Genomic DNA, 12,274 nt, shown 5'->3' with positions numbered 1-12,274 from the left:
CAGACAGAACTTGGATGCTCTTGGGCTGCGAGCTGGATCAGGCGCTTTCTCCATGGGTCACTACTTTTATTTGACAGAGCAACTGCCAAACTACGCTTACCCAGACGTGGTATGTGGCAAACAGCAAGATGTCATTTTCATTAAGTCTTACCAACTTCCTCTCTCTCCAAAATGAGTGGAATATTATTATGTATCATTTCTAAACCCCACAGGAGAAAGTGATCACTGGAGAGTGGGCGTGGCCCATCAGGTGACTGGGTCCTTACTTACCTTCATCTCAATAACAGTCTGCAAAGCTTTGGTTTTGGCAGAATCAGGGGCATTCTCGAATCTCCGATGCATCTCCTACACAAAAAAAGCAAAAAAGAGAGTAACCTTTTTTCCTTCTAACTCATTTTTTTTGAGAGGAGGAGAGCTAGGGTAATTGTATACAAATGGCAATTGCCCGCAGTGTGAGATACACCTTTCCCTGTGGGACGGGACACAGACTGCACTGTAGCGAATCCAACCATTCGGAGCAAGGGGCTCCCTGCCCAGACACCTCCTTACCTAAACCGGCCCCCGGCAGCCACAGCAGCTGCTGGAACTACGGCCCATCGTGGTGAGTCAGTCTTCCACTTACCCCAAGACACGCAATCAGAACGACCCAAAAGGACATTGAAAATGTTCTCTTTCTAAAAACCACCACGAAGCTATTGGAAGCATCGGTGTTGACACCGTTTCCCCAGCATCGACCTCCAGAGTGACCACCACCTGCTTACCGATGACCAAACTCTCAGCAGGGTCTACAGGTAGAAAGAAAGCAATGTAACTACTGAACGGGGTTCCTAAGCCTGTCCGTTTTTAAAGTATCAGAAAGCCATAGCTCTACTCTTTTTTTAAGAGAAGAGAGGCTCTATTCTTTTTTTAAATCCAAATTTTAGTGAGTTCAGGGTAAGGAAGAAGGAGGGGCTCTAAGGGCCTTCAATGGTCACCCTAAAGTTATCACCTCAAGGGATTTTCTTGTCAGATTCTGTACATGTCTCTGAGTTAATCAGTATTTCCAAAGGACCCTGGGACAACCTCTAGTGACCCCAGGAAACATACAAATAAATACTTTCCATCTCGACAAAAGGCACGTGAGCAGACCCAGCCTCCACGGTGCAGTCAGGAGCTGGAAGCCACATGGCTGCCTGTGGTTTCAGATGTACACCAGCCCAAGGTCCCGAAGAGCTAGAGGGCTGGGGTAAGGGGTCACAGTGTGTGGGAACCCTGTACAGGGTTCCCGCCCCTCCCCCGCTTCCTCTGCCCTTGCCCTCACCCTCTCCCTACCTATTTCTGTCTCTGTCTCTGTCTCTGTCTCTCTCTCTCTCAGGAAAAAATCATGTTTTTTTTAAAGGGACACATGGGTCGGTAGGTGACATGGTGGTTAAGACACGGGACTCCCACATGGCTAAGCGAGTTCCAGACCTGGCTGGCGGCTTGCTTTCTCACTTTCCCTGTCTCTCTGTCACTCTCTGGTCAAATTAAACAATTATAATAATACTAAATAAAATTAAATAATTAATTTTTTAAAGGCATGTGTAATAATATTTCTTTAGTGATACTATTCACTTAATTTACTCTCTCTGCCAACCAGGAAGAATGATTTCAAAAAAATAAAAAAATATAATTGTGAATTTCATTAACACTTCTTGAAAGACAAACTGGCAGAACTCTAAATCATTAAGTCAACAGTTTAAATACAAACAACTTCTGGCCACTGCTACCACGGCGTAAACCACTGTTAGCACACACCACCTTCGCTACCTCTCCCCTAACCCAGCCCTATCCCCATCCGGACACCGACCCGCAGGGGTAGCACGCCCAAGACTAAATTCCTGATGGTACCCAAACCTGCTCCATCTTTCTAGTGACGCAAGCCAGAAGTCTGTGTCTTTTTATGGCCTTTCCATCCCTCTCCAGTCAGTCGGGAAATCCAGTTACCTCCACCTTCAAAACATAGCCAAAACCCAGGCCTGCCATCGCCACCACCACCACCTGGAGGAAGCACTGAGCCTGCCCACACCTTCCAACCACCAACCACTTCCTGCCTGAGCTCCCCCTCATCTGGGTCCCCTAGAGTCCACTCTCAACAGAGCACTTAGCTTTTAGACACAAAGTCAAACCTGTCACTCCTCTGCTCAAAACCCTGGCGTGGCTGCCCACTGGACTCAAAGTAGAGTCGTTACTTGAGGCGCCTACAAGACTCATCTCTTATCAGCCCTCCCTGTGCCTCAGCTACACCGGACTGTGCAGCTCCTCAAACATGCCAGGCATGCTCCCCAGGCTTGGCTCGAATGCCCCTCCTATTTTATTGGGTTTATTAGTTGCAATAATGTCATTACGGTTATGCAAGAAAACTCCACAAGGTCTATAGGGGCAAAATGATGTTGTGTCAGGGTCAGGTTTAAAATATCAGTCTAGAGGCTGCAGCAGTAACCCAGCACTCCACAGCTCTGAGGACTTACGGGAGGGTCCCAGTCCACATGAGGTCTTCCTGCTCATGCTGCTTGCATGTGTGAGTGTCCGTGTTCATGACTGGCTGAGGCTGGGGGTAGGATTGTGGCATGAAGAGACTCCGTTAGGGTTGCCTGTCTGCCTGTCTCCCTCCCACCTCACAGAAGAAACAAACTTTAAAAAAAAAAGAAAAATAAAAGCCTTTGGCCCAGTTACAGCGCACAAGGTGATGCCACAGCTTAGGAGGCTAGAAGGCACGCAGGAGGCCCAGGCTCAGTTCCCAGCCAACCTGAACACTCCGGGCACTCCTGGGCGTGCCTGCAGTCCTGGCTCATTGTGAAGCTGGGGTGAGATCACACAGCAAGACCTGTCAAACATGCCTATCACTGTCTCTTTCCCATCTCCCTTTTCTACGCCCTCTGCCCCCTCTTTCTCTCACAAAGGAAAAAAAGAAAAAATACAAAAGAAAAGTGGCAAAATTTTAGAAACTGGTGTATCTGAACGATAAGCAGGTGGAGGTTCACCATACTGTTCTCGCCACTTTCATGTAGGTTTACAATTGCTCTGACAATGTCCAGTGTTCTCAGTAGACTCTGTCCCACTTTAGAATTTAACACTGACATCCCCCGCCAGAAAAGAAATAAAAAGCCCTAGCGCCCTGCCCCTGCCCTTGCTCTTCCACCCCTGCGGCACTTACCCTGACACGCGCTGTGGCCGATGTGCACTGCCATTCTGTCTTCCTCTGCAAGAACACAGGCTGTAAAGAGCCCGGTTCTTTGCTTATCCATTCCCAGACAGATCCAAGGTGCCCGGGCCGGGGGGGGGCACACTGGTAAGCCCTTGACGGTACCTAGTGGTGAGTGCTGAACGGCTACCCAACTTCCAAAACAAACTTGGTGTATCTGAACGATAAGCAGGTGGAGGTTCACCATACTGTTCTCGCCACTTTCATGTAGGTTTACAATTGCTCTGACAATGTCCAGTGTTCTCAGTAGACTCTGTCCCACTTTAGAATTTAACACTGACATCCCCCGCCAGAAAAGAAATAAAAAGCCCTAGCGCCCTGCCCCTGCCCTTGCTCTTCCACCCCTGCGGCACTTACCCTGACACGCGCTGTGGCCGATGTGCACTGCCATTCTGTCTTCCTCTGCAAGAACACAGGCTGTAAAGAGCCCGGTTCTTTGCTTATCCATTCCCAGACAGATCCAAGGTGCCCGGGCCGGGGGGGCACACTGGTAAGCCCTTGACGGTACCTAGTGGTGAGTGCTGAACGGCTACCAAACTTCCAAAACTACCTCCAAGGGGACGGTGGCCCCCTCCCCCTCCCCCTCACACAGCCCTGCTGCAGCACTTACCGCCACCCTCTCCTCACTTCTCTAGCGTGTCAGACGTGGGCTCCCTCGGTAGGAAGGAACCACGTTCGGTGGTTCACAGGCCAACAGGAACCCAGCCGCTAAAATTTGTTTTCCAGATCCTTTTCACTTGTGTTAGACGGAAGAGTGAATGAATGAATGGAGGACTAGCCACTGGTCTCCACCCTCCTCTCTACACAGTCACTCCACCTAACGCAGCGAATAAAGGACCTTCTTGTTACTAAGCTATTGCCAGTGCACACCCTTTCTTAACTCCATCTAGCGACCAGCTCTTTTATTTTTAACCATAGATTTAAATGTGGAATGTCTTTAAAACTGTCCATTGCCAGGACCAGAAGTTAGCGTAATGACTATGTTGCTGGACTCCCATATAGCTGACCGTGGTTCCAGTCCCAGACACGGTGGCTTAAACTCATGCCGGGCGTGTGTGCGTGCACGCCCATCATCCCAAGAGGAGAATGGAGGAGAAGGGATTGCAGCGTGGCCATGCCCCCAGAGGGTGATTTCTCACTTTCTGTCTGTCTGTCTTTCTGGCAAGTGCAAATGCCCCATAGCAAAAACCTAAAAAACAAAACAAAACAAAAAAAATAAATAAATAAAAACACTGCCCATTGCCTTCTATTGAAGAATGATTCAGCCCAGCCATGGTGGTGCAGAGGGGCTAGCTGCTTGATGCTGGAGGCTGCCAAGGAGGGCTCCAGGTTCACGTCCCAGGCCTGTCTGAGTGCATGAGAACACCATGTGGATCAGGGGTCCTGGCTGGCCGCAGGGCTAGGCTAAAGAATCACGAAGTGAGGGACCAGCAGTTGGCGTAGTGACTGTGTCGCTGGACTCCCACGTAGTCCACCACAGTCAGTGTCCCGGACCCGGCAGCTTAAACTCATGCCAGGCACATGTGCGTGCACGCCCAAGATCCCGAGAGGAGAATGGAGGAGAAGGGACTGCGGCGTGGCCATCTCCCCTGGGGCGTGATTTCTCGCTTTCTGTCTCTCTGTCTGTCTGGCGAGCGCATGCGCCCTATAGGGAAAACCTCTCAAAAAAAAAAAAAAATCACAAAGTGAGGACCTATCAAGGGTACCTTCTCATCTCTAGCTGCCTGTCTCTCTCTCTCTCTCTCATGAAGGAAATGATTACCCTCATTCTAAATGCTTATTCTCTGCCCTTCTCCTACCCACTGACAGACATTTTCTAAGTTCCTGTCCTTAGAACTCTCCTCTATTCAACAGTCCCAATCCAGGGCCTTCGAACCCACAAGGAACCTCATGAATTAGCAAAAAGTGGCCCAGACCAGCCTGCGGCCTGATGGTTAAGGCAGCTGGATCCTACACGGCCACCTGTGCAGGAGCTTGAAGAACACCCAGGGCGAGTGTGCACGCAAGTCCGAAATCCCAAAAAGAGCGAGACAGAAGAGCCTTTAGTGTGGCCATCCCCCACGGGGCGGGGTGCTTTCTCATCCTCCCCAGTCTCTGTCTCTTTCCATTGAGAGCATGTGCCCTCTGGCAAGCTGGGGGGAAGGGACCCCTGAGGTGGCTGCGATCTGACCATGAAGCCCGGGCTGGATTTCAGGCCCCACTGCTCCCACCTCAGGCAGCCCCGGTTTGGTGAGTAGTGCCCACGCGCTCCCCCACGGTGGCCCTTCCACAGCCCACAGCCTCCTCTGCCAGCGTCAGGCGTAACCTTCAGAGCTCTCTCCTGAGCTGACGACAAACATCGGTCCCTCCGTGGCATCTGGCCTTCTTTCCATGTGTGGGGACTCCACGTTTTAGGACAGTCCCTATCTTCCACAACAGACCATGAAAACGCACATACGTGTTTCCCGCCCTACCTGCAATTAAGGAGGCACTGACTAGTGGCCTCAGTCAGGCACACTCGTCACTCGCTGGGAAGCAGAATCTGTGCCACTTACAGGCTTGCGGCCATAAGTGGCAGAGGCTGCGGTGATGAGCCGTGTGGTGGCCGGGGACAAGCGCTATGCCTGTGCCACGCGGTGACAGCATGGCTCCCTGGCAGCACTGCGCTCACCTTCCCCAGCTACCTCACCCCCTGGTGCTCGTAGCGACTCACAACTCCTCGTGCCGCCTCGGGCAGCAAGGCCCGGACCGTGAGTCCTGACACCCGCACTGTTTCTCGGCACCTGGATGTGTGCGTCTAACAGACGCCGCCTGTCGAGGTGTCCACACCGAATTCCTGGTCTGCCCCTCTAACCTTGCTACCCCATTCTACCCTGAGGAATGGTGTGAATCCATCTACTTGTTCAGGCCAACAAAATATGGCTTCTCGGGAACCAGCAGTTAGCGTAATGGCTATGTCGCTGGACTCCCATGTAGTCGACCGCGGTTCGCGTCTCGGACCCGGTGGCTTAAATCTCACACCGGGCGCGTGTGCGTGCATGCCCAAGATCCCGAGAGGAGAATGGAGGAGAAGGGACTGCGGCGTGACCATCCCCCCTGGGGGGTGATTTCTCGCTTTCTGTCTCTATGTCTCTGTCTGTCTGGCGAGCGCACGCGCCCTATAGCAAAAACCTCTCCAAAAAAAAAAAATATATATGGCTTCTCTTATTCTTACACTGTATTCAAACCCGTCAGGAAACCCTGTAGTTCCTACTTTCAGAACAGCTCCAAAACTGACTGCGTTGCCACATCCTCCGGGGAGCGAGTCTCAGCCACCATTATCTCTTGCCTAGGTGACAACACGTCTCCCAAGGTGACCTCCCCGTTCACCAGCGAGCAGCCGAAGAAATATTTTCAAAAGAGAAGTCAAGGGAACCAGCAGTTAGCGTAATGGCTATGTCGCTGGACTCCCACGTAGTCGACCGCGGTTCGCGTCCCGGACCCAGTGGCTTAAAACTCACGCCGGGCGCGTGTGCGTGCGTGCCCATGATCCCGAGAGGAGAATGGAGGAGAAGGGATTGCGGCGTGACCATCCCCCCTGGGGGGTGATTTCTCGCTTTCTGTCTCTATGTCTCTCTCTGTCTATCTGGCGAGCGCACGCGCCCTATAGCGAAAATCTCTCTCAAAAAAAAAAAAAAAGAGAAGTCAAAACAAGTGCCCCCTTCACTCACGGCCGGGCCCGACCTGAGCAGCCTATCACCTCTCGGGCCTCACCTCGTAATTCTCTCCCGGCCCAGACTCACCTCGCTGCTGCTGCTGCTGCTCGATACATCAGTCCTGCCCCGACTCGAGGCCTCCGCACTCACCATCCCTCTGGCTCGCTCCTTCCTCTTCCCTTAACTACTGGAACCGTCAGAAGTCCAGTTCTCAAGGGAGCTCATCTTTATCTTTCTGTTTAAAATTGCTGTTGTCCTCTCACACACACTAACTCCTAACAGAACTCATCTTCTTTCTTAGCACTTACCACTTTTTAATAGCATATGACTTAACGTGTCCACAGTTTGCCTCCTAAACCAGAAGCTTCTTTGTGTTCTCTGATGTATACCAAGCATTCAGAACACACGCTCAAGTATCTGTCAAGTGAATAAAGAAAGCAATACCTTTTAAAATAACCGTATCATTCATACGTAAGAAGTATTAGAAGAAAATGTCCAAAGTACTACAAGAACAATGAGGAGAATCCTGAACTAGTGTAGAGACCCCGAGAAGTCCCCTACGGAGCACCTGAGTGGGCCGTAGGTGGACGCTCAGTGCGGCCCGCACAGGCCAAGACCACTGCGAAATGGGAGGGAAAGCCCGCACGGGAGCCAGCCTCCTGGCAAAGCCGCCCAGTGCTGCACAGACCGAGCTGGACCCCGCATGGCAAACCGGGCTTAGAGGCCCAGGCCACAGACTTGAAAAACCTGCGTGCCCAAGGACCTGAAGAGATGGAGAATTGGGAGGAAATGGGATGCTTTTCCTGTTGTGGGATGCTTTCTCTTTCTCTCTCACACACGCGTATGCCCTCTGGCATTACAAAGATAAATAAAAATAGAAATAATTTATTTAAAAAAGAAGAAGAAGAAGAAGAAAGGCCAGACAGCAGCGTGGTGGTTCAAGCAGCTGGAGCTCACATGGCTAAGTGCACGGTTTAAGTCCTGCATGTGCCCAAAAACTCAGAGAGGAGAATGGAGAAGGGACTGTGGCCTGACCATCCTCCCTGGGGGGAGCTTTCTCGCTCACCACCTCCCACCCTTGTAGGAAGCCACATGCACCAAAATGGCTGACATGACCTTCATACGAGGACCTTCAAGTATCCTTGTTCCTGGAGTAGACAATTCACCCTGAGACTTCCTCATTCCAGCAGGTCCTCAGGCAGGTCCGCGACAATTCCCGCCCCCTTTTTACCTCGCCTCCTGGCTTTACCCTTTAACGCAGCAACCAACCGGTGGTTGTAGAATTGCATCCCTCATTGTACGACCAATCAGCTTCCTCCCCTGTGTATATAAGGATGTTCTCTGGCCCTCAATAAACGAGCGACTGCATTCCATCTTGAGCTGTGACACTGTGTCGCTCCCGTGTTGTGACGCTGCGCCGGTTCCAGACCTCCGCTCTCTCACTCAGGCACCCTGCTCGATTGTCCCGCAGGCCGGGACACACCCTCTCTCCAGCAAGCACACGTGCCCCATAGCAAAACTTAAAACACACACACACACACACACACACACACACACACACACACACCCCTACATACATCCACTACTCATGGGTAAGCTCTCAGCCAGCTGAGATGCAGAGTGACAGCGGTGGAAGGGTCTGGAACTGCCCTACGCACCGCCCACATGCCACTGCAGTCTGCAGTCGCGACGGCACACAAATACCCGGCCACAAGACTGCTGCCCACCCCAGGTCTCCCTTTCCTCTTCCCCTAGAAGCGTTGTTTGTTTTAATTACGAAATCTCTCAGACATACAAGGTCACTTTATTCACAAGAGCAGCCTCGCCTGGCTTTCCTTACCTCTCCACTGAAACAGCTCGCACAGACCACCAACGAAACCCAGGCTGCCAGACAGCGCACACGCTGCTGTCCCCGCTTCTAGGGCTCTCACGGGCATTCAGGGCACTGGCCCACGGCCTCTCAGACACTTGCTTTCTCTTGACAGTTAGGACACACTGTCTTTATCGCTTCAGTTTTTCCTTCTCCGTTCCCTGTAGGTGGGTTGTCTTCCTTCTAAATTAGACCTCAGATGCCACAGTGATCATGAGATGAGCCCTAATCCTCTTCTCTTTCCCATGGAAACTCTAATCTACTATATGAACTTAAATACAATATACAGCCAAGATGCCAGGCAATTACTAGGCCTGCCCTCTGCTCTTGGTTTCAAAACTCACATCTCCAACTGCCAACTTGACATCTCTAGTTAGATATCTAACAGGTAACTCAAATTAATTTTATAAAAAAAAAAAAAAGAAACTCTAGATCTTTTTCTCTTCGTGCCTCCTTGTTCTTACTTCCCAAACCCACCCAACAGCAGGTCCTAACTGTTCTACATCCAAATATTCTTTTTTTTTTTTGCAAGGTCACAGACATGAGAGGAGGAGAAGGCACCGAGTTCGAAGCCAGCGCGTCTGGGACGTGGACCACAGTCGACTATGTAGGAGCCCAGCGACATAAACAGACACCATCTGCTGGTCCCCTTTTTCTTTCTTTTTTTTCTTTTAAAGAGAGATTTTTGGTATAGGGAGCGTGCGCTCACTGGAGAGACAGAGAAAAACAGAAAGACAAAACGAGAAATCATTCCCCAGGACAAATGGCCATGCAGCAATTCCTTCTCCTCCGGTCTCCTTTTGGGATTTTGGGCGTGCACACACACACCCAGCGTGAGTTTTAAGCTGCTGGATTCAGAACTCAAATTGTGGTTGACTACATGGGATTCCAGCGACATAACCATTACGCTACCTACCGGTCTCCCCTTTTCTTTTTAACTCTTCCTTCCCTATTTGGTGCCCATTTTGTACACGTTTTCTCTAGTTATCTCTATTTCTCTCCTCCCCCATCCCCTTTGCTTATTACCTTCCAACTGCCTATAGAACTAAGGCACTCCCCACACATGCTGCTGGGTTCAGAAATCCTCACCTAGAAGCCAGGTGGGTGTTGGCGCTCCTCACCCCAGACACTTCTGCGAACCCTAACATGGTGGCAACATTACACAGACAGGCCCGAAGACGGCATGGAGGTTAAGGCAGCTGGATCCCACATGGCGGACTGGGCGGCCTGGGAAATGTGCTCAAGGTCTCGAAAAGAGAACAGAGCAGAAAGGACTGCAGTGTGGCCATCCCTCCTGGGGGTGATTGCTCACTCTCTCTCTCTCCAGCAAGCACACACACCCGATAGCAAACCTAAAAAATAAATAAATAAATAACACAGAGCTAAAAGAGAGCCGTATGTAATAATGTTTTAAAACAAAATTGTTATATTCACTACAGGAGCATCTATCTGAATTTTTAAATAAGAGCACAGATTTGAAATAAATTATTTAATTGGCCTACAGACAACGCTTCATATGCATATGGACTGAAAATCCAAAAATTTCACGGCCAGCGTATTTTCTGCCAACATACTGAGAACCAAAGTTCAAGTCTCAAATTTCGAGGTCTAACAAAGTCCGCGGAAAGCCTACTACCACTCCATATTCATAAGCCCCACGCGCTTAACAATCTTGCCTGTAATTCAGCATTTGCCCAACAGATGTCCTCACTCTCCTACCGAAACAAAGCTACAGCAGATGGTGCAAACTCTCCCTAAGCAGTCACAGGGCCAGGCACTTTCAGTACAGACAGAGCACAAGGCTTGGTCAGAACTTTATTTTGTACTCTCTGGCTGGGGTGGGGGGGTTATACACTTGCTACATACAGAATCAAGTTCATCGACAAAATGGAAAATTAATCACTAACGTTCCTTGATACAAATGCTATTGTAATGTTAGCATATTTGGTCAAATCTAAGATGCATCACTGTGCTGAGTGCTGTAAAGAAATGGGAAGGGCAGCAGGTGAAGTGGTCACTGAGGCACTGGACTCTCATGCAGTCAACTGTGATTCGAGTCCTGGACTCGGCGGCCTGAAACTCACCCTAGGTGCACACATATATGTGCCCAAAATCCCGAGAGGAGAATGCAGAAGGGACTGAGGCGTGGCCAACCCCCTTGGGAGGTGATTTCTTATTTTCTATGTGTCCCATGAGTGCACATGCTCTATAGCAAAAATCTCTCTCTCAAAAAAAAGGGGAGGATATTTCCAAATAAATTATGGCAAAAGCTTTCTCATTTAGAATTTTTAGTTAACACTGATGCAAAAGCTCTTCGCTTACTCATTCAAAATGAAGCCGAAACATATACAATTATCAACAGTTTTCGTAACTTCCTCCACCCCAGTAACTTTATTTCGGTGTTGATTCAAATAATATTTCTGAAGACCTGCGAAACAACGATTAGAGTCAACCTGAGAAACATTAACGACACTTGTAACCTCAGCTGAAGTGATGGGCACGAACAGCAGGGAGGGGACCACACCTGTGGACACTCCGGTTAACCAGCAGGTCGGACGGCAGCTGCTGATGGGGGGTGGGGGGTGTTGGCAATTTTTCCTTCTGAAAAAAAATTTTTTTCACTGTAGGGCGCGTGCACCTCCCTGAAAGACAGAGAGATAGAAAGCTAGAAATCACCCCCCTGGAGGGATGGCCACACCACAATCCCTTCTCCATTCTCCTCTTGGGATCTTGGGCACATATGCACAAGCCGCTGGGTCCCGGACTTGAACCGTGGTCGACTACATGGGAGTCCAGCCACATAGCCATTATGCTAACTGCTGGTCCCCCTTCTGAAAATGTTTTAAGGCAAAGCATTTTCTGGGCTTTCTGGCCCCTCCTTTCCCTTTATCTTGTTAAAAATCCCCTCCCCCCAACCCAGGAGAGGCAAGGGGACAGATCTTGAAGACACCTTCATGGCTCCTGAGAACTAGCCATTTCGCACAGCATGCTTGTGTGCCACACAGTTCTCTAAATTTTTCTTTTTTTGAATATTAATTTTTTAAGTTTTTTTTTTTTTTTAGTTTTTTCTTCTCTTTTTCTGTTTCTTGTTTTTTTGTTGTTGTTGCTGTTGTTTCTCTCTCTCTGTTTCTTTTTCTGCACGTTCCTTGATGCTCAGATTGAACCTCAAGTTTGGGAAGAAACACACCATCCATCAGATGACTAGAAATCACTGCAGGGCCACAAGAAGTATGGGAAAGCAGGAAAATAACTCTCCTCCAAGGGAAAAGAATAACTACTCTTCATCCACAGACGTCCAATGGAAATCATGGAAATGTCTGATAAAGAATTTGGAACATTTGGGAACCAGCAGTTAGCTTGATGGCTATATCGCTGGACTCCCACGTAGTCGACCGTGGTTCGCGTCCCAGACCCAGTGGCTTAAAACCCACGCCGGGCACGTGTGCATGCATGCCCAAGATCCCGAGAGGAGAATGGAGGAGAAGGGATTGCGGCGTGACCATCCTC

The 12,274-nt window shown here is 49.9% G+C and overlaps 1 protein-coding gene across 3 annotated transcripts in view; it reads right to left on the bottom strand.

The window, feature by feature from the left end:
• The window catches only part of ERC1 (ELKS/RAB6-interacting/CAST family member 1), a 501,445-nt gene that overhangs the window by 420,648 nt on the left and 68,523 nt on the right, over window positions 1–12,274 (bottom strand). For all 3 annotated transcript variants that reach the window (XM_027766230.1, XM_027766231.1, XM_027766232.1), the window contains exon 3: window positions 271–345. In XM_027766230.1, the coding sequence (XP_027622031.1) occupies window positions 271–345 (75 nt within the window). The remainder of the gene's footprint in view (window positions 1–270; window positions 346–12,274) is intronic.

Source organism: Tupaia chinensis, unplaced genomic scaffold (assembly GCF_000334495.1).
Source record: "Tupaia chinensis unplaced genomic scaffold, TupChi_1.0 Scaffold141530_1, whole genome shotgun sequence".
NCBI classification, from domain to species: domain Eukaryota; kingdom Metazoa; phylum Chordata; class Mammalia; order Scandentia; family Tupaiidae; genus Tupaia; species Tupaia belangeri.
Note: the sequence above shows the minus strand (reverse complement) of the source record. Positions and strands in the feature narration are given on the sequence as shown.